We start from the raw sequence: 21,650 nt of genomic DNA on the forward strand, positions 1-21,650 counted from the left end.
TCCAGCCTCAGGTGACTGTCTGTGTGGAGTTAGCACATTCTGCATGGGTTTCCTCCAGGTGCTCCAGTTTCCTCCCACAATCCAAAGGTGTGCAGGTAAGGTGAATTGGCCATCCAAAATTGCCCATAATGTTAGGTGCATTAGTCAGAGGTAAATATAGGTTAGGGGAATGGGTCTGGATGGGTTATTCTTTAGAGGGTCGGTGTGGACTTGTTGGGCCAAAGATTCTGTTTCCATACTGTAGGGAATCTAATCAGTTTGTCTCATCACATCCTCAAATAACTCAATAAGGCTTGTGAGGCATGACCTGCCCCTTACAAAGCCATGGAACAATATTAATCTCCCCCCAATCAGTGAGTGAGGATGCAAAGATCATTGCCAGAGGTGCAGCAATCTCATTCCTTGCTTTCCGTAGTAACCTTGGATATATCTGGTCCGGCCCTTGGGACTTATCTATCTTGATGCTTCCCAAAATTTCCAGCACATTGACTTTCCTTAATACCAATCTGTTCAAGCTTATTAACTTGATCCACGGTGTTCTCACCATCAACAAGGTCCCTCTCTCCAGTGAATACTGAAGCAAAAAACTAATTTAGGGCCTCCCCTACCTCTTCAGACTCCAGGCACAAGTTCCCTCCACTATCCCTGATCAGCCCTAGCCTCTGTCTCTGATCACTCTCTTATTCCTCATGTATGTGTAGAACGCCGTTGGGTTTTCCCTAATCCTTCCCATCAAGGCTTTTTCGTGCCCTGTCCTAGCTCTCCTCAGTCCAATTTTGAGTTCTTTCCTAGCTACCCTGTAATCCTCAAAAGCTGTGCCAGATCCTTTCTTTCTCAATCTTAGGTAAGCTTCCTTCTTCCTTTTGATGAGAAGCTCCTCTATTCTTGTCATCCAAGGTTCCTTCACCTTACCATTCCTTGCCTGTCTCAGTGGGATAAAGTTATCCAACACTTGCAAAAAGAAGGAATGGAAGTTGGTTCACAATTTGAAGATACTGAACTCAACAATGAGCCCAGAAGGTTGTAAACTGTCTAGCTTGAAGATGAGATGTTCTCCCTCCAGTTTGCACTGTGATTCTCTGGAGCATTGCAGCATGCCGAGGACAGACAAGTGGTCATGCCAGCAAGATGCTGCATTAAAATGACCGGTTAAAGGAAGGTCGCGGTGAATTTTGTATATGGACCAGAGGTGTTCTGCAACGCGGTCACCCAGTATGTGTTGAGCTTCTCCAATGTAGATTAGGCCACATTGAGTGCAGTGAATACAATACACAAATTTGGAGGACATACAGGTGAAATGCTGCTTCATCTGGAATTACTGTTTTGGTCTTTGGATGATGGGCAAAGAGGATTACATTGGATGATGCTATGGAAAGGGTATCTGGTCGAGGAATGGTCTAGTGTGTCCTGGAGGGAACGATCCCTGTGATATACAGACAGAGGGAGTGAGGGGAATATGTGTTTGGTGGTAGTGTTCTGCTGGAGTTGTCTGAAATGGCGGAGAATGACCCTTTGACTACGGAGGCTGGTGGGATGAAAAGTGAGAATAAGGAGGACATGATCACACTATTGTGAGTGGGCAAGGGGTAAGAGCGGAAGTATGGTGATAGGTCTGATGCAGTTAAGGGCCTGGTCAACCACAGTGGGCAGGAAATTTTGGAAAATGCATCGTCTGAACAAACATGTTGTTGGTGAAGGAACTGGGAGAATGGGATGTAATCCTTGCACGACATGGGGTGTGAAGAACTATAGCGAAGGGAGCTATGGAAAACAGTGGCTTTGTTGTGGATGACAGTGGACAGTTTATTTCCTGAAATGGAGAAGGAGAGGTCAAGGAAACAAAGAGAAGTGTCGACATGGACAATATGAATGTTATAGAGGGGTGGAAATTGAAGGCAAAAATGAAAACATTTTTCAAAGTTCAGTCAGAAGCGTGAAGTGGCACTGAAACAGTCATCAATGTATTGAGAAAAGAGTTGCGGGAGGGGGCAAATGTAGGACTGGAACAAGGATTGTTCAACATACTCCATACATGGAACTAACTGGGACCCATGTGGTTTCCCATAGCCACACCTTTGACTTGGCAGGAGTGAGATGAATTAAAGGAGAAATTGTTCAGTGAAAGTACAAGTTCAGCAAAGTGGAGGAGAGTGGTGGTGGCATATGTCCTAGTTATGATTAGATTAGATTAGATTCCCTACATCATGGAAACAGGCCCTTCGGCCCAACAAATCCACACCGACCCTCCGAAGAGTAACCCACCAGTCCCATTTCCCTCTGACTAATGCGCCTAACACTACGGGCAATTTAGCACAGCCAATTCACCTGACCTGCACATCTTTGGACTGTGGGAGGAAACCGGAGCACCCGGAGGAAACACACGCAGACACAGGGAGAACGTGCAAACTCCACACAGTCACCTGGAATCAAACCTGGGACCCTGGTGCTGTGAGGCAGCAGTGCCAACCACTGAGCCACCGTGCCGCCCTAAAACATCTCACAGTTTACAGAATTTATATAACTTAATGGAATGGACATTGTTGTATTTATATATTCCAGTCCTATTTCAAATGTTAAAAGCATGCTAAGTTCATAACTGCCCTACAATTGAAATGATACATACATGTTGATCCAAGGTACTTTATCAACATACAATTCTGTAATTGTAGCAATTACTAAGAGACAGCACGGACACATTACCTCTGATGGGTGAAAATAGTGCTAGTGACAATTCAAAACAGCTTAATGTTTGCAATGCAGGCAATGTAAAAACCTTCTTCCCTCCAAGATCTGAGAGAGTTTTCTTCATCACCACATCATTGCGGTATTTGATTTTCCATCAAGTAAACACCATTAGCAAATCACTCGTACTTCTAATTGAATAATTATGCACACAGCCCATTAAGGGCCATGCAAAGTATCTAAGGTGAGGGAGAGGAAGGGGAAATAGGAAGGGGCTAAATCAAAATGGGAGACCAGAGAAAGCAGGAAATAAATATAAATCGAAATAGCTGATTCTATAATTTTCAGAATGAAAGAGAAATCTGTATCAGTCTTACCTGCCATGTCAATGGCGAAGGGTCTGTCTGGTCTCCAACCTGTGTACCAGCCGACAACATGCCCTTCTTTCACTATTGGGCGTTCATAACGTCGTCCACCAACCAATCCAACCGGCCATACAGACACTTTATGGGTCAGTCGCATCTGCAAAAGGTGCCATTGTATTGACATGCAGTCACACGAGACTCAGTGATCACCTTGAAGCAAGCACAGGAATAAAGCCAACACAATACTTAGTATTGTGTGCTGGGAGAGTGCATGACCCCATGGTCAGTAGCCTGCTGTCTTATGTGCTGACAGATTTGCATGAGAAGAGAATCAAACAAAGGGTATAGTGAACATCTGGCACTGTATCCGGTGACTTATTGAGGTCTTTTTCCACTCACTTGTGAGCCAGCATTTATTTATCCATCCCAAGTAGTCCCTGAGAATGTGTTGCTGAACTGCCTTCTTGAACTGTTGCAGTCCATGTATGGAGACCCACAATGCTGTTCAGGACAAAAATCTAGAATTGTGATCTGATGACAGTGAAGGAAAGGTGATAACCTTTCAAGTCAGGATGGTGAGTGACTTGGAGGAAAACTTGCAGTTGGTGGTGTTGCCACGTATCTGCTGCCCTTCTCCGAATACATGATATTGGTCATGGGTTTGCAAGATGCAAGCCTTGATTAATTTCTGAAATTCATCTTGGACATGGTATGCACTGCTGCTGCTGAGGGTCAGTAGTGAAGGAAGTGAACTTTGTAGATATGGTGCCAATCAAGTGAGCTGCTTTGTGAAGCTCACTTGATGGTGGTGTGAAGCTTCTCAAGTATTATTGGAGCTGCACTCATCCAGGAACTAAGGAGTTTTCTATCACAATTCTGACCTGAGTAAAGTACATATTTTGACTGGTAGTGAATATGTCTATGGTTGGATTAACTAATCTGTGAGACAGCTCTTCCAATTTTAGGTACTATTCCACAGGTGTTACTAAGGACGACTTTGCAGGGTCAATGCCAGGCTGCCTGTTCGTTTTTATTTCTTTTTTGAGACTTTCTCAAATTGAGACTTGCTCAGTTATTTCACAGGTTAGTTAAGAGTCAACCACATTGCTTGAGTCTAGAGTTGCATGCAGGTCAGACTGGGTAAGGGTGACAGAATTCTTCCCTAAAGGACATCAGAGAACAAGATAAGTGTTTAAGCTGCGCTCATCAGATGTGAAAATCACACTCGGATGCCTTTTCAAAAGGGCTGTTGGGAAAAAAAGTGCTATAGCCAGGTAGCTTATCTAGGTTTTGTTTAAACTGTATATTATACTGCTATACACAGTTTGACAATCTGGAACTCAGGGCACAGACAGAATGTACTTGGTAGCAGCAAACTCAGAGGTTGTTCATGGCCCAGTGACTGATGGTGTAGTTGCTGTGATTGTGTCGAATGGGTGAAGGAGTATTTCTCTGGGTTCATTATATTCATCATATAATCAAAAGGAGCCATGTTGTTAATGTTTTAAACCCCAAAACTCCCAGTCATTATTCAGCACTTAAAACCATAAAAGCCCAACTATAATTCAGCACCACTCATGATTCAGCAGCTAAAACTGTGTAACTTCCACACATGATTCAGCACTTTAAATTGTTAAATATCCGTGAGTAATCAACAATCTCCACTGCTCTTTCCAATATATTTTGACTACTAAAATGTTTAGTACTTCTAATTTGAGATGAGGTATCCCTTGTCCTCTTTAAGACTGACACTTAATGCAGGTCTACACTGATTAAAATACTATATTCATTGCTTCTACCCCATAATTGAAGCCAATTGCAGTTTTTCTTGTTGCAACTAATCTTATCACTGAACTGAAATGGCTCAAGAATGGCAAGGGCATAAAACGTACCCTGGGTGAGAGATTTCAATGAACACCACCAGGTGTGGCTCAGCAGCAATACTACTGAGCAAGCTGGTTGGGTCCTAAAGGACATAGCTACTAGATTGGGTCTGTAGCAGGTGGTGGGGGAAAAACATACTTGATCTCAGCCTTGCCAATCTGCCACTCGCAGACGCATATATAATGGGGCTCTCAAAAAACAGTCCAAGAGAACCTGAACTTCCAGCACTTTCCATGATCTCACGGCATCCAAGGTCAACCAAGGAAAAAGAAAATAAGATTTGCGTTTACGTAGCTCTTTTCACTCTAAGTCTTGCCCGAGTGTCACAGATCCTTTAATAGTGAAGGCCCTTTGTTTAACTCGATCATGATAGGTATTCTGATTTATCCCTAAGGTAATGGAAGCAGGATATGTTGACCATTTATAATATGAAATAGGTAGGTTTCTTTGAGAAAAATAATATTTTCAGATATAGAAGGAATAGCTACTAGACTGGGTCTGTGGCAGGTGGTGAGGGAAAACATACTTGATCTCATCCTTGCAATTTGCCACTTGAAGATGCATCTATGATAATATTAGAAAGAGTGATCACCGCACAGTCCTTGTAGAGACGAAGTCCCATCTTCACATTGAGAATAACCTCTATCATGTTGTGTGGCACCTTCACCGTACTAAATGGGACAGACTTCAAACAGATCTAGCAACTCAAGACTGGGCATCCGTGAGGCACTGTGGGCCATTAGCAGCAGCAGAATTGTACTCCAGCACAGCCTATAACCTCATGGCTCGGATTCCCTAATCACCTATTACCAACAAGCCAAGGGATCAACACTGGTTCCATAGAGAGTACAGGAGGGCATGGTGCGAGCAGCACCAAGCATACCAGAAAATGACGTGTCAACCTAATGAAGCTACCAAACCTGCATGCCAAACAGCAAAAACAGCAAGTGATAGACAGAGCTAAGCAATACCACAACCAATGGATCAGATCTAAGCTCTGCAGGCCTGCCACGTCCAGTTTTGAATGGTGGTGGACAATTAAACAACTCACTGGAGGAGGAGGCTCCTCAAATATCCCCATCCTCAATGATGGAAGAACCCAGCACATCAGTGCAAAGGGTAAGGCTGAAGCATTCGCAACTATCTTCAGCCAAGTGTCGAGAGAATGATCCATCTCTGTCTCCTCCAGTAGTCCCAACATTACAGATACCAGTCTCCAGCCAATTCGATTCACTCCATGTGATGCCAAGAAACATTTGGAGACACTGAATGCTGCAGAAGCTACGGGCTCCGACAACACTCTGGCAATAGTACTGAAGACTTGTGCTCGAGAACTTGCCACTCTCCTAGCCAAGCTGTTCCAGAACACTGGCATCTACCTGACAATGTGGAAAATTGCCCAAATATTTTCTGTACATAAAAAGCAGAACAAATCCAACCTAGCCAATTACTGCCCCATCACTCTATTGTCAATTATCAGTAAAGTGATGGAAGGTCTCATCAGCAGTTCTATCAAGCAGCACTTGCCTAGCAATAAACTGCTCATTAAGGCACAGTTTGGGTTCCATTAGGTCCACTCAGCTGTGGACCTCCTTACAGCCTTGGTTCAAACATGGACAAAAGACCTGAATTCCAGAGGTGAGGATGAGAGTGACAGTCCTTGACATCAAGGTTGCATTGGCTGGGTATGGCATCAAGGATCCCTAGCAAGACTGGAATCAATGGGTATCAGGGGGCAAACTCTCCAGTGGTTCGAGTCAAACCTGACACAAAGGAAGATGGTTGTGGTTGTTGGAAGTCTAGTTGACTCAGCTCCAGCTTACTCCTTCAGGAGTTCCTCAGGATAGTGTTGTTGGCCCAACCATTTTCAGCTACTTCATAATAACCTTCCCTCCATCATACGGTCAGAAGTGGGGATGTTCATCAATGATTACACAATGTTCAGCACCATTCCTGACTCCTCAGACACTGAAGCAATCAGTGTCTAAATGCAACAACATCTGGACAATATCCAGGCTTGGGCTGACAAGTGGCGGCCCAGTGGCTCAGTAGTTAGCACTGCAGCCTCACAGTGCCAGAGACCTGGGTTCGATTTCAGCCTCGGGTGACTAACTGTGTGGAGTTTGCACATTCTCTTTGTGTCTGCGTGGGTTTCCTCCGGGTGCTCCAGTTTCCTCCCACAATCCAAAGATGTGCAGGTCAGGTGAATTGTCCATGTTAAATTGCCCATAATGTTAGGTGATTTAGTCAGAGGGAAATGGGTCTGGGTGGGTTAATCTTCAAAGGGTCGGTGTGGACTGGTTGGGTATGTTTCCACGCTGTAGGGAGTCTAATCTAATCTAATATCTGCTGCCCTTGTCCTTCTAGATGGAAGTGATCATCGGTTTTTGAGGATCTTTGGTGAATTTCTGAAGTAATCTTGTAAATAGTACAGACTGCTTCTACTGAGTGTCGGCGGTGGAGGAAGTGCATTCTTGTGGATAAAGTGACAATCAAGCTGCTGCATTGTCCTGGACGGTGTCAAGCTTCTTGAGTGATGTTTGAGCTGCACTCATCCAGGCAAGTGGGAGTATTCCATCACACTCCTGACTTGTGCCTTGTAGATGTTGGACATGCTTTCAGGAGTCAGGAGGTGAGTTACTTGCCACAGTTTTCTCCGGGTGTTCTGGTTTCCTCCTACAGCCCAAACATGTGTAGGTTAGGTGAATTAGCCATGTTAAAATGCCCATAATGTTAGGTGCATTAGTCAGAGGGAAATGGGTCTGGGAGTTATCAGTGACCAGAAACCCAATTGGATTCAACACATAAAATGCAGTGATTCTTGCAGCCACTGCATTTGTGTGGTGAGTCCAATTGAGTTTCTGGTCACTGGAGGACTCAGTGATGGTAACACCTTTTGAATGTCAAGGAGCAGTGGTCACATTGGGGATGGTCATAGTCTGGCATGTGTGTGGAAACAGGCCCTTGTGGCCCAACAGGTGCACACCCACCCTCCGAAGAGTAACTCCCCCAGACCCATTTCCCTCTGAATAATGCACCTAACATTATGGGCATTTTAGCATGGCCAATTCACCTGACCTGCACATCTTTGGATTGTGGGAGGAAACCCACGTGGATATGGGGAGAATGTGCAAATGCAACACAGACAGTCGCCCGAGGCTGGAATCGAACCTGGGAGGAGAAAGTGAGTCTGCAGATGCTGGAGATCAAAGTTGAAACTTTATTGCTGGAACAGCACAGCAGGTCAGGCAGCATCCAGGGAACAGGAGATTCGACGTTTCGGGCACAGGCCCTTCTTCAGGAATGAGCAGAGAACCTGGGACCCTGGTGCTGTGAGGCAGCAGTGCTAACCACTAAGCCACCGTGCTGCCCCCTAAAATCCCTGCAGTGTGGAAGCAGGCCCTTTGTCCCATTGAGTCTACACTGACTCACCTCCTACACTATATGGAAACACCACCACTTTCAAGTCCCCTCCAAGCCATTCACCATCCTGACTTGGAAATATATCAGTATTTCTTCACTGTAGCTGGGTCAAAATCCTGGAATTCCCTCCCTAATGGCATTGTGGGTCAACCCACAGCAGTTCAAGAAGGTAGCTCACCACCACCTTCTCAAGGACAACTAAGGATGAGCAATAAATGCTGGCCAGCAACCACAACCACAAAATGAATAAATGAAAAAAAAAGCATCTGAGGAATTTAAGGCTGGCACAATTACAATTTAAGGCTGGCACAATTACATATCCCTCCAAACCCTTCCTATTCATATACCCATCCATATCTGGATGGGTATATGAATAGGAAGGGTTTGGAGGGATATGGGCCAAGTGTTGGCAGGTGGTATTATCTTGGGTTGGGATATCTGGTCGGCATGGATGGGTTAGACCGAAGGAGATGTTTACATGCTGTACATCTCTATGACTCTATGAATGTAGTAATGGATGATCTGGAGTCTATGACTCCCAATGCTTATCAGCAATGGATTTTCACTTAATTGTATATGTTATGTAATTGTGAACATGGTTTTAATTATCTTCTTGAAAACTCCAGTCCTTCGACAATGGTGTGAACATTGAATATACAAGGTATATGAATCAACTTTCAAACATTGCATTTGTGAATGAACTGGCGTCAAAAGAGATATCAGCAGTCATTTAATATAGTTTAACTTTGAATTTACATCACAGGGACAGACCGTTCAGCACAACCAGGTCATGTTGGTGTTCATGGTACACACAAGCTGCTTCCCAATGGAATGCATCTGAAACCAATGAAGATAATCGAACGCATGCAAAATCACACTCTCAAACTCACAAAAAATCTTAATTCAGACCATCTTGAGGGAACACTTTTTCCACAGCTGTGACAATATGTGAAACAGACCAACTCTGAGCCCTGTGATATTCTGTTCGTCAATCTTCTCTATTCATTTTGATCTTGTCCAAGGTGGACTCTGTACCTGTTGCTCAGAAGCATTTCAACAACTGATACAAACTATTTTGAAATCAGATTGGATGGCCTTAGGAACAGGCCAGTATGTTACTCTATATCCTGGGCAGTTAAAGGCTCTGCTAATACTATGCTTGTCTTCCAGTAAAATTACTGAGCTCTGACATTGCCAGCAAGTGTGTTCTAGAGGCATTGGACCCAATCTTTACCCACATGTCAGGGTCTTTATGACATATAATAGTGGTGACATGGTTGCCATTAGATTAACCTTTCATTCCAAATTTTCATTGAATTGAAATCCACCCACTGCCATGGTGGGATTTGAACCCAATCTCCCAGAACATTATCCTGGAACTTTGGGCATTACCACTACGCCAGTACTTTCCAATCATTGGCAAAGTGCTGTAGTTAGTGCTATCAAGTGGAACTTTCACAATAATAACCCATTCATTGACCTTGGTTTGGATTCTGCCATGGTCACACAGCTCCTGACCTCATTATATACATTTTCATTAATCTGTTCAGAAATGTCTGCCACACATCTGGACTCGAACCCACATCTTATTGCACATAGGCAGCGACACCAACCTTGCATTACTAAGGGGCCTTCTGACCGTATTAAAGCCTAGATTCAAACATGCTGCATTCCAGAAATGAGGTGAAATTGATTGCTCTTTGATAAGGTCATACTTGATTGAGTAAACCATTAAAGAGCCCTCAAAAAGCTGGAGTCAAGGAGAAATCTACGCTGTTTGGAGTCATACCTGGCACACTAACGAAGATGGTTGTGATTGTTTGAAAATTAATCATCTCAAATCCAGGATTACACCGCAGGAGTTCCTCAGGGTGTGCAGTTTCGGCTACCACACTTTTAGAAGGACATGAAGCTTTGAAAAGGATGCAAAAAGAGATTTACCACAATGTCATCTGGAGTGTATTAACTATAAGGCAAGGTTGAACAAACTTGGATTGTTTTTGCAAGAGTGTTGAAGCTGAAGCTGATAGAAGCATATCAAATTATGAGAGGCAAGGTTAGAGTGGATGTGGATAGTTAGAGCCTTTCCCTCAGGGTAGAAATGTCAAATAATGGGGGGCATAAATTTAAAGTGGAAGAGGGAAAGCTTAAAGAAGATGTACAAGGCAAATTTTTTACGCAGAGGATGGTAGGGGCCTGGAATGTGTTGCCGGGAAGGTGGCAGAAGTATATAAAATAGCACCATTTAAGAGGCATTTAGACAGATAGATGAACAGGCTGAGAATAGAGGAATATGGATCATATCATAAAGTCATAGAGTCACACAATATTCCAAAAGTGGCCTAACCAATGTCTTGTGCAGATGCGACATGACCTCCCAACTCCTATACTCAATGCACTGACCAATAAAGGCAAGCATACCAAACACTTATTCACTATCCTGTCTACTTGAGGCTCCAATTTCAAGGAACTACAAACCTGCAACACTCCTAGGACCTTACCATTAAGTGTATAAATCCTGCCCAGATATGTCTTTCCAAAATTCAGCACCTCACATTTAGCTCAAATAAACTCTATCTGCCACTCCTCAGCTCATCAGCACATCAGATCAAAGTCCCATTGTACTCTGAGGTGGCCTTCTTCTCTGTTAATTACATCTCCAATTTTGGCGTTATCTGCAAACTTACTAACCATACCTCCTACGTTCACACCCAAATCATTTATATAAATGCCAAAAAGCAGTGGACACAGAATCAATCATTTCAGCACACCTGCTGGTTACAGGCCTTCAGTCTGAAAAGCAACCCTCCGCCACCACACTCTGTCTTCTAACTTTGAGCCATGTGCAAGGAGATGGGATTCATTTTGAATGGCTACATGGTAAGCACAGAAATGGTGGGCTGAGGGGCCTGTTCCTGTGTTGTACTGCTTTGTGTTCTATGTTCTAGTATCTTAGGTCCAACCTTCTTCAGCTGCTTCATCAATAACTTGCCTCCACCATGAGATCAGAAATGGTGATGTTCACTGACGAGGCCGCAATGTTCAGCACCATTTGTGACTATTCAGATACTGAAGCAGTTAGTAGTTGAAAGCTGCAAGGCTTGAATAACATTCATGATTGGGCTGACAAGTGGTAAACAACATTCATGTCACACAATTGACAGGCAATAATCTACCCTAATAAGAGACAGAATCTCACCATCCTCCTTAGACTTTCAATGGCAATACTATTGCTGAGTGTCTTTCATATCCTGAGGCTTACCATTGATCAGAAATGAACTAGACCAGCTATAAAAATTGAATTGCAAGAAGAACAGGTCAGAAGCTTGCAAATTATATAGCAGTTAACTCATCTTCTGACTCTTAAAGCTCGTTCACCACCAATGAGGAGTCAGGAATGAAATGGAAAAGTCCCCACCTGAATGAATGAATGAATCTCCAACAGTACTAAATCCCAACACCAAGATGCACTGCAGAAATTCATCAAGGTTCTTTAAACTGCACCTTTTACTTCCATGACCTCTATTATCTAGAAGTTGAAGGGCAGCAGATACATGGGAACACCACAACCAGCAAGTTCCCCATCAAACTACTTACCATCCTGACTGGAAATATACTGCTGTTCTCTCCCTAATGGAATTGTGGATCGACCAACAGCACAAGGACTGCAGAGGTCCAAAACAGCTCACCACCACCTTCTCAAGGGCAACTAGAGATGAGCAATAAATGCTGTTCTCTGCTAAACAGCATTCTGTTCCTTTGCTAAAACGGTGTGATTCCAGCATGTTTTGTTTGGCCCACAGAAATGAAAGTTGTTTTGGGTGATGAGTACATTGTGACCACATGTTCTAGTCTCTAATACAGAAGAGCCAGTGTTGGTTTAAAGAGTCGCCGCAAATGATTGTTAACCTGTTCTTCTCTCCATCTTGCAATAATTCATAGAATCCCATAGTTTGGAAGCAGGCCATTTAGCCCATCGAGTCCACACCGACCCTTCAAAGAGCTTCCCAACCAGATCCACCTGCCCTTCCCCCATCCCTGCACTTCCCATGGCTAACCCACCTAGCCTGCAGATCCCTGGACACTATGGGGCAAGTTAGTGTGGACAATCCACCTAACCTGCACATCTTTGGACTGTGGGAGGAAACCAGAGGACCGAAGGAACCCCATGCAGAGATGAGGAGAATGTGCAAAATTCACACGGACAATCGCCGGAGGTTGCAATCAAACCTGGGGTCCCTGTCATTGTGAGGCAGCAGTGCAAACTGCTGAGCCATTATGCCATCCTATCATTGCACTTGTGAGTCAGAGGTCCAATATTACGACCAAATAATCTCAACCTTGGAAAGGAGCTCAATGAAAGATGATAATGGGCTGTATTTTGTCATTCCAGCACAAGGAAAACTCATACTGGATGGGAGCATGGGAATGGAATTTCAAAATACTACCTGATTTCCACCTGGTCACCATGGGGCATAAGGAGGAGGCATGGAAAAGGTATGTAAGGAGAGAAATTTAGGGTATGGAGGAGGCATTAGGCATATGAATGATACATTGGTGATTTGGAGGACACTCTGGTAAAATTGAGGAGAATTGGAGATATGGAGGATGCATGGGGGATATAGAATTGACATGGAGGCATGGAAAGGGTATGCAGGATATGGAAGGGACATGGGTATATGCAGACGACATGTAGGCCTAAGGAGGCATGGGGGATATGTAGGGGACATGGAGATATTACAGAATTTGGGAGATATGTAGGGGTCATAGAAATGTAGAGTTAGGTGAGGATATATAAAGGATATAGAGAGGCCTTTGGAGGTGCATGAGTGATGGGGCAGATGAACAGTGAGGACTAGAGTACCCCAGACATGTGTCTGGAATATGGAGATACGTTCTGGGTGGAATCTTGCTGCCATGCCATCTGTGTCCACTTCTGATCTCATCTCAGGGGGCTGTAATGCTCACGCCAAAACCACTCTGCCAAAAATTAATGTGTGTAGTGGTAGAATCACTCAGAAAGAGGCACAGATCACGATATTGAGAAATAACCTGACTTGTGTGTCCTACCTAGGTAAAGAGAGCAGGGCCAAACGTTATGGAGTGCAGAAAGACTTGCATTCACATTGCACCTTTTACAACCTCAGGATGAAACAAAGTGTTTTACAGCCAATTAAACATTTTTGGAGCATTGTCACTGCTCAACAACACCCAATATGCAAACAATAAACTCCCACAAACAACAAGATGATGGACTGCAGGATACTGTATGATATTGTGCATTCAGCAGTGAGGATGGAGAATGCCGAAATTTAATGCCTTCCCTGAAAGCTGTTATCAACAACAATGCAACATCCCTCCATTGAGCACTGAAGTGTCAACATACATTTTTGTGCTCACAGGCTGGAATGGACTTGAACCTATACCTTTCTAATACAGGAGAGAGTGCAGTCTGTGGACTTACAGCTGATACTCTAATGTAAGAGGTAGATAAAAGATAGCAAAGCAAATGGAGGTGACATTTCTTTGAATTAAACTGCAAGGGAATGGCACAGATACCGAGATTGAAACTATTAGCTTCCTTTCTGAGACAGGTACAAATGTACCAAAGTACAAATTACTTTTGGAGTTCACTCACTCTTATAAAATTAAATGTGGCACTCAATTTTCACAGTGATGATTCCAGAACAGTAAAAAAGTAGTACTGAATGGCTAAGGATGGAATGTTGGTAAACAAATGAGAAGAACCCCTACTTAGTGTCTCAGGATTTGATGGGGCCAACCTATAAAGTATCAGTTTAACATCATTCATCATCCTGTGATGATCCTGTTGTGGTAGGTTGATGTGTTAGTCTAGATTATAAGCTGCGGTCCTAAAATGGGAGTATGGGGCCTCAGCCTTTTGGATTATATCTGTGAGCCAAACTGACTGGTAATAAAAAAATCTAATACTGTGAGTAGAAAAGCCCTCACCAGAAAAATAGTTCCCATATGAACTGAACTTTCTTTCAGTTCTGAAGAAAAGTCATACCATACTCAAAACATTAACTATTTCTCTCTCTGCAAATGCTGCTGGACCTGCCCAGTTTTTCCAGCATTCTCTGTGTGTGTTTTATAGGATATTCATTGAAGTACAGGATGTAGGCATCACTGGCAAAACTGGTATTCATGAGTCACGTCTAACTGCCCTTGAGAGATTTGTGATAAATCAGACTTTAGCAAGTTTTGAGAAGATTTGTAGCTCAGGTTGAGGTTCTGGATGTAGGTTTGCTCGCTGGGCTGGAAGGTTCATTTCCAGATGTTTTGACACCCTACTAAGTAACATCTTCAGTGGGCCTCCGGTCGAAGCACTGCTGATGGTTCCTGCTTTCTATTTATATGTTTGGGTTTCTTTGGGTTGGCGATGTCATTTCCTGTGGTAGTGTCATTTCCTGTTCTTTTTCTCAGGGGGTGATAGATGGGGTCTAACTCGATGTGTTTATTGATAGGGTTTCGGTTGGAATACCATGAATAGCCTATTAGAACATTTCAGTGGTCACTTTGCAGAGAATTTAGACTCGCATGTTGGTCAGACCAGACAAGGATGGTAGATTCCCTTTCTTAAAAGACATACTGACGCAACTGGGTCTTTATGACAATTCGGTAGTTACGGAGCCACCATTAATGAGATAAGATGTTTATTTCAGGTTTTAGTTAGTTAATTGAATTTAAGTCCCCTCAGTTGTTGTGGTGGGATTCGAATCTGTGTCATGAATCATTTATCCAAGGTGGCTCAATGATTGGCACTGCTACGTCATAGCGCCAGGGACCTAGGTTCGATTCCAATCTCAGCTAACTGTCTGTGTGGAGTTTGCACATTCTTCCTGTGTTTGTGTGGGTTTCCTCCGGGTGCTCCAGTTTCCTCACAGAGTCCAAAGATGTGCAGGTCAGGTGGATTGGCCGTGCTTATTTGCCCATAGTGTCCAGGGATGTGTAGGTTAGGTGCATTAGTTAGAGTAAATGCAGCATAATAGGGTAGGGGATATAGTCTGGGTGGGATACTCTTCGGAGAGTCGGTGTGGACTTGTTGGGCTAAATGGCTTGTTTCCACACTGTAGGGATCCTATGAGCTCTCTGGATGGCTACAAACCACAATGCTATTAGTCCTCGATAGTATACTAAAACAGATTAAGAAATTTTTGGAATTACAGGCTGATGTGATGGAAATGCAGGCTCTTCTTGAGCTGGATGGTTTAGCTGGACTGAGTTGACTTTTCTCATCTCAATTTTTCACATGGCATTTAGCAAAATGCCTATCCAATAAATTCTTCCTACTTCTCAATCTGCAATGCAATGAGATCCGATGTAAATTGAAAGTGACCAAGCGGGGATTCACCAAAATTAGCTGTTCGGCTATCTAGGAGGAAGGTTGGACGTTGAGAATTGGTATAAATAGCAGAGATCTCTGTAAGATATGAAAATGTTTCAGCTTTCTTTCTCTCTCAGAATATAGAGGTTTCGATTTTTAGGTGTCACCTAATTCTCATTTTTCGACCTAGGGTGGATTTCCACTGTGCCAATTTTTACCCCTCAATCAACATTACAGAAACAGATTACAACATTCTTTGTGGGATCTTCTTGTGCACATCTTTCCTGGCATATTTCCTACTGTGTGAAAGTGACACTGTGATCCTAACTCTGTTCTTGCATCATTTAAGATCCTTCATCAATTCACATTAACATTTTGAAAAATCTGATGAATGTGAATGAATGTAGCCACATATTAGGTAAACATCCAAATTCTAGATATGGTTTCATATCATTTCCATATCGACAAATTAACATATTAAATGAACCATAGGGACCTAATGGACAGAGTGGCCTCCTCCTGTAATGTAATGGTACAATGGCTTTATGACGACAGTCAATGAAGCAAAATAAGTAATGCAAATGAAATCTAGAATGAGGCAGCACAAAAAGAGGCCATTCTGCCCATTATGCATGTGCTAGCTCTGAAAAAGCTACACAATTAGTTCCACGTCCCTGTGAATTTTGCTTTTTCAACTAAAACCAACAATGGCTAACCAAATGTAGTGATTGGAACCAGGTAAACCTCATTGTCTAGGAGGTCCTTGATTGAGACTGTCAAAAGCGTTATACAGCATGGAAACAGACCTTTCGATCCAACCAGTCCAGGCCAACCATGTTCCCAAACTAAATTAGTCCCACCTTTTGAGCTTGGCCCATATCTCTCCAAACCTTTATTTATGAACTTATAGAAATGTCTTTTAAATGCTGCAACTGCACCTACATCCACCAATTTACCTGGCAGTTCATTCTACAAACAAAACACTGTGTCAGAAGGTTGCCCTGCATGCCCCTCTCATCTCTCAGTTTAAAAATATGGCTCTGAGTTATGAACTCCCTGACCCTTGCAAAAAGACCCTCTCATTAACCTTATCTATGCCCCTCATGATTTTATTAACCTCAAAAGGTCACACCTCAATCTCCCATATTCCTGAGAAAAAAGTCCCAGCCTTGCCAGTCTATGTCAACCTGGACAATCAGGAAATCCCTGGCTGATCAATATAAACAGGAAATTTAGAATTTCCTCAGTTCAAAGGACTAACTGCAAGCTGTCAAGGACTCATGCCCAAAATTTTGACTCTCCTGTTTCTAGGATGCTGCCTGACCTGTTGTGCGTTTCCAGCGCCATACCTTTCGACTCTGATCTCCAGCATCTGCAGTCTCACTTTCACACGGCCAGTGTACTGTGCACAAGTAAATAAAGGGTGACTTGGTGACAGGATATCACCTCTGTGCAGTTACTTCTGTGGTGACAAGAAAAAAAAAATACGTGCCTGAAGAACATTCATCTGCAACAGTCATTTTGGAGTTGAGGTAAGCATTTCTGGAATCATGCCTTTATTTGTGAAGCTTGACTTGTTTGCTTCTGCTGTAAAAAACTAGGCCCAGTATGTGGAAAGAATGCGATATTTTTTTCCAAGTAAATGATATTGGGGCAGATGAAAAGCTACAAGTAATCCTTCTAACTGCATGCGGACCCACTGTATTTTGGGTTATAAGGGCCTGAACTTTCCCAGAGGCACCAGACACTAAAACCTTCCAACAGTTGTCAGAGTTGGTTCAGGAATGTTATGATCCCACACTTCCGCTAATCCTGAGACGCTATCAGTCTAACTCAGCTGTTAGAGAGCTGATGGAATCCGTATCAGGAATTTTGACAAGGTTAAGATGACAAAGTTAAGAGGGATGTGATTTTGGGTTAACCCTGAGTAAGATGCTGAGAGACCATTTGGTATGTAGGATTAATGATGTAACCATGTAGAAGCGCATCTAGAATTCAAACAGGCACTGCAACTAGTTTTATTCAAAAATACCGCAAGTGTAGTATAAGAACTACAGGACATCCCAATGGAAATGGCCACCCTCACCTATCTGACTGAGCTTGGGGAACACCACTTGAACGTAGGCAATCAGAATCTCATGCAGTGCATATCCTGAAGCCGAGCCTCAGTCAAGTGGCTAAAAGGTTCATCAGGATCTGGGCTGGCAAGCCATTGTCGTTGCTGCCATATGCAGACTCAAGACAGCAAAAGAATCCTACAGGGCCTGACTTGAGTAAAAAAGCTCATAGACCAGTACCCAGGAAATTGCACACCCTGGAACGTCCCTCTACAGTGTGGGATGGAATAATTAAATTGCTTAGTGACTACCAAATCACAACTAATTAAAGTTAATATTTGGTTAAATGGTCACTCAGTTCCCATGGAGGTCAATACTGGCACAGCTGTTTCCATGGTTGCACAGCTGTCTTTAACAAGATTCACTTGCATCTCCAACCCTTAAGTTTGCACAATACCTCAGCCACACTGAGAACATACACTAGGGAACCATTGCTGATTAATGGCTCAACTTTGGTTCAGGTCTCCTATGAAAAGCAATTGGTGCAGACAATGAGATGTCATTTACTAACAGGGAATTTGAATATTTCCTAAAGTCAAATGGCATTCGACACATAAGGACAGCTCCATGCCATCTATCATCCAATGGTCTAGAAGAAAGAGTAGTCCAAATGTTGAAGGCAAGCTTAAAGAAGCGGCCTACAGCGTCACTTGATACCAAATTGTCCTGATTCTTGTTTGACCATGGGACACATAACAACAGGCATAGCTCCAGCAGAATTAAACCTGCAGCAGCAAAAATGTGATATTCCCAGACCTGTGGGTGGGGGATGGGAGTTGGGGGGTGGATTGTGTGGAGGTTGAGGGTGAAATGGGAGCTTGAATGCCAATGGCAGCCACAGGTCTGCTCTAAGCAAGAGAGACAATTTAATTCAGAGGACAATTTTCAATGCTGGAACCATGGAAATGGTCCTGTATGGATGTGAGACGACATGACACGAGGACAGGTTCTGTGAGATACAGAGTTCAATAGGTGATACAATTCTGAACAAACAGATGAATCACCTGAAAGCTGTTAACTCGCAAACGGAACAGAAGTAAAACATACTTGGCCTCTCAGAATAGCCCGAAAGCTTATCAAAAACCATAGGTTCTTCCCCCCCTCCCTCTAGTGTTGAGGAAACTTCAGAGTCCAAGATGGATGCAGCCTGGAGACCATTACCGCCAGAAGAGGAGAAGGAAATTCTCCGGAGCTGCTCCAGGTGCAAGAGACAGGTTGCAGTCCAGTATATGCCGCCTGTGTCAGAGTCCGAATCAGAAGAACTGGATCTGGGTGAAAACATTGTAGGAAATGCTACAAGTGAAAGACAAGGCCTACAGCCCCAGACTTCATTGGGGGGAGGAAGGTAGTGATTGATTAGAGTTATTAACCTGGGCCAATCAGGAAAGGCCTGGCTGATCAACATAAATAGGAAATTTAGAATTTCTATAGTTCAGGGCACTGACTCCCAGTTGGCTGGCCACAGCCTGTGTACTGTGCACAAGTAAATAAAGAGTGAATAAAGAGTGACTTGGTGATGGGATGGAAAAAAAATGTAAGCAGGAGATTTATAATCTCCAGTTCAGGACACGGACTCTGAGCTAGCTGCTCACAGACAGTGTACTGTGCACAAGTAAATAAAGAGTGACTTGGTAATGTGATACTGGCCTCTGCGGTTATTTCACCAATGAAGGGAGTATTAAGTTGAAAGCAAAGCATACAAGGAAGCAAAAGTCAACAATATTCCTGAACACTGAGATACATTCAAAGTCCAGCAAAGGAGGACTAAAACAATAATAAAGAGGAAAAATAAATTACAAAAATAAATAAACTAATGAGGAATATAAAAACCAACAATAACAGCTTAGAATTATAGAATCATAGAATCCTAGAATCCCTACTGTGAAGAAAGAGGCCATTTGGCCCATCGAGTTTGCACGAATCCATTGAAGAGCATCCCACACAGACCCACTACCCATTCCTCTAACCCCATATAGGAATTTTTACCATAGCTAACGCAACTCGGCTGCACATTCCTGGATGCAATGTGACAATTTGTTTTAAGTAAATCCACAAAAAGGAAGAGAGAAGTCATGTGAGGAAACTTCTTTTCAGCATTTAGCCCAACAACCCTCTTAAGAATCTTGTATGTTTCAATGAGATCATCTCTCATTCTTCTAGACCCAACTGAGTGTAGTCCCAACTGCTTAGTCTTTGCTCATAAGACAACTTTTCCATACCAGGGACCATCCCAGTGAATCTTCTCTGAACTGCTTCTAATAAAATGATATCTTTCATTAAATAAGAGAACCAAAATTGCTCTCAAAACTCCAGGTGTGATCTCACCAGCACCTCATACAGCTTACTGAGACATCCCCACATAAATAGAGAGAAAAGCTGCAGAAATGGTGGATGAATACACATTAGTACATACATTGAAATCTACTTTCCGACAGCAATTTCATTGCATGAGGGATAGAAATTGGGAAAGAGGCAGATTCTTCATTGAAAAACAAAAGGTGGATCACACTGGGAACAGTTCACCACAGGTGAAAAATGAAACCCGAGATGGCAGAAAAGAGGTGAAAAACCTCGGATGATTTCACTGCAATAATGTAGGACATACAAAGTCACAGTGCTGATAAAAGGCACTGGGAAAAAAAGGTATGGTAATAAAGGCTAAACGAATAGGATTAATTAAAACAGTGAAGGAAATCCCTAGAGAAGTCAAGGAGCTATAGGGGACTCCACAGCCTAGTCATAGGCTGGATAGTAAGATAGTGCCCGATCGTTTCAAAGACTTCACCTGCGTGGTTAAGATTTACTCAGGTAGAACAGGGAGGTAGATAAAGAAGTTAAAGTATTGAGAGATATTGGAGCTGGTATGTCTCTAATAGTAAGAGATAAAAATATTTGCACTTCTTCTGAAATATTGCCTAAGACAGTGGTAATCTGTTGGATAAATGGATAAATGGATAGAGGAGTAGTCTTCCCCTGTGTAAGATAAGGCTAGAAGGTCCAATCAAGACTAGGGAAGTGATAGTGGGAGTGATGGAAAACTTGGCTATTTCAGGAGTACAGCTTATTCTTGGAAACAATATAGCTGGATTAGAGATGGGAGTGATGCCCATTACAGTGGATGAGTCTACCATATTTCCGGAGGCAATTCCATGACAGAATGTCAAGGCAAAAAGATTGTGGAGAAGTTCCTTGCTTTCTTTACCCATCATGGATTATTGATTTTCAGTCAGACCAAGGGTCCAATCTTACTGCTGAATTATTTAAGGAGGTCGTAGACAGTTTAGGCATCAAATACTTTAAATCAAGTGCATACCAACCTGAATCCCAGGGAGCACTGGAAAGGTGGCATCAGACCCTAAAGACAATGTTGAGGGCTTATTGCCAGGATTACCCAAATGACTGGGATAAAGGTATCCCATTTATATTATTTGCTTTTAGGGATGCTTCAAATGAATCAACACAGTTTACTCCATTTGAATTGATATTTGGACACGAAGTAAGAGGGTATTTAAAATTAATGATGGAAAATTTGATAGGTCTGAAGTCAGAGACCTCACAGTTGGATTATGTACCTGAGGTGAGAGAAAGATGAATTAGGCAACATTTGAAGGTGCCACAGCACCTCATGAAGCAAGAAGCAGATAAGAAATCTAAAATTGATACGTTTGTCCCTTGGGATAAAGTATCAGTGCTGTTACTAAGATCGCTTCAAAACAAGGTTTAGTGGTCCCTATCAGATTGAGAAGAAATTAAGTCAGGTGCATTGCCTAGTAAAGATACCAGATAGGAAGAGAAATTATTGGGTACGTCATGTGAACATGCTGAAACATT

The 21,650-nt window shown here is 42.9% G+C and overlaps 1 protein-coding gene across 1 annotated transcript in view; it reads right to left on the reverse strand.

Annotated features, from left to right (window-relative positions):
- b3gat2 (beta-1,3-glucuronyltransferase 2 (glucuronosyltransferase S)) overlaps positions 1-21,650 on the reverse strand; it is a 116,703-nt gene that overhangs the window by 50,208 nt on the left and 44,845 nt on the right. Inside the window, exon 2 of the mRNA XM_043681835.2 lies at positions 3,060-3,204. Within this exon, the coding sequence (XP_043537770.2) occupies positions 3,060-3,204 (145 nt within the window). The remainder of the gene's footprint in view (positions 1-3,059; positions 3,205-21,650) is intronic.

This window comes from Chiloscyllium plagiosum, unplaced genomic scaffold (genome assembly GCF_037043375.1).
Source record: "Chiloscyllium plagiosum isolate Xiang-an unplaced genomic scaffold, Cpla_swu_hap1 HiC_scaffold_3, whole genome shotgun sequence".
NCBI lineage: Eukaryota > Metazoa > Chordata > Chondrichthyes > Orectolobiformes > Hemiscylliidae > Chiloscyllium > Chiloscyllium plagiosum.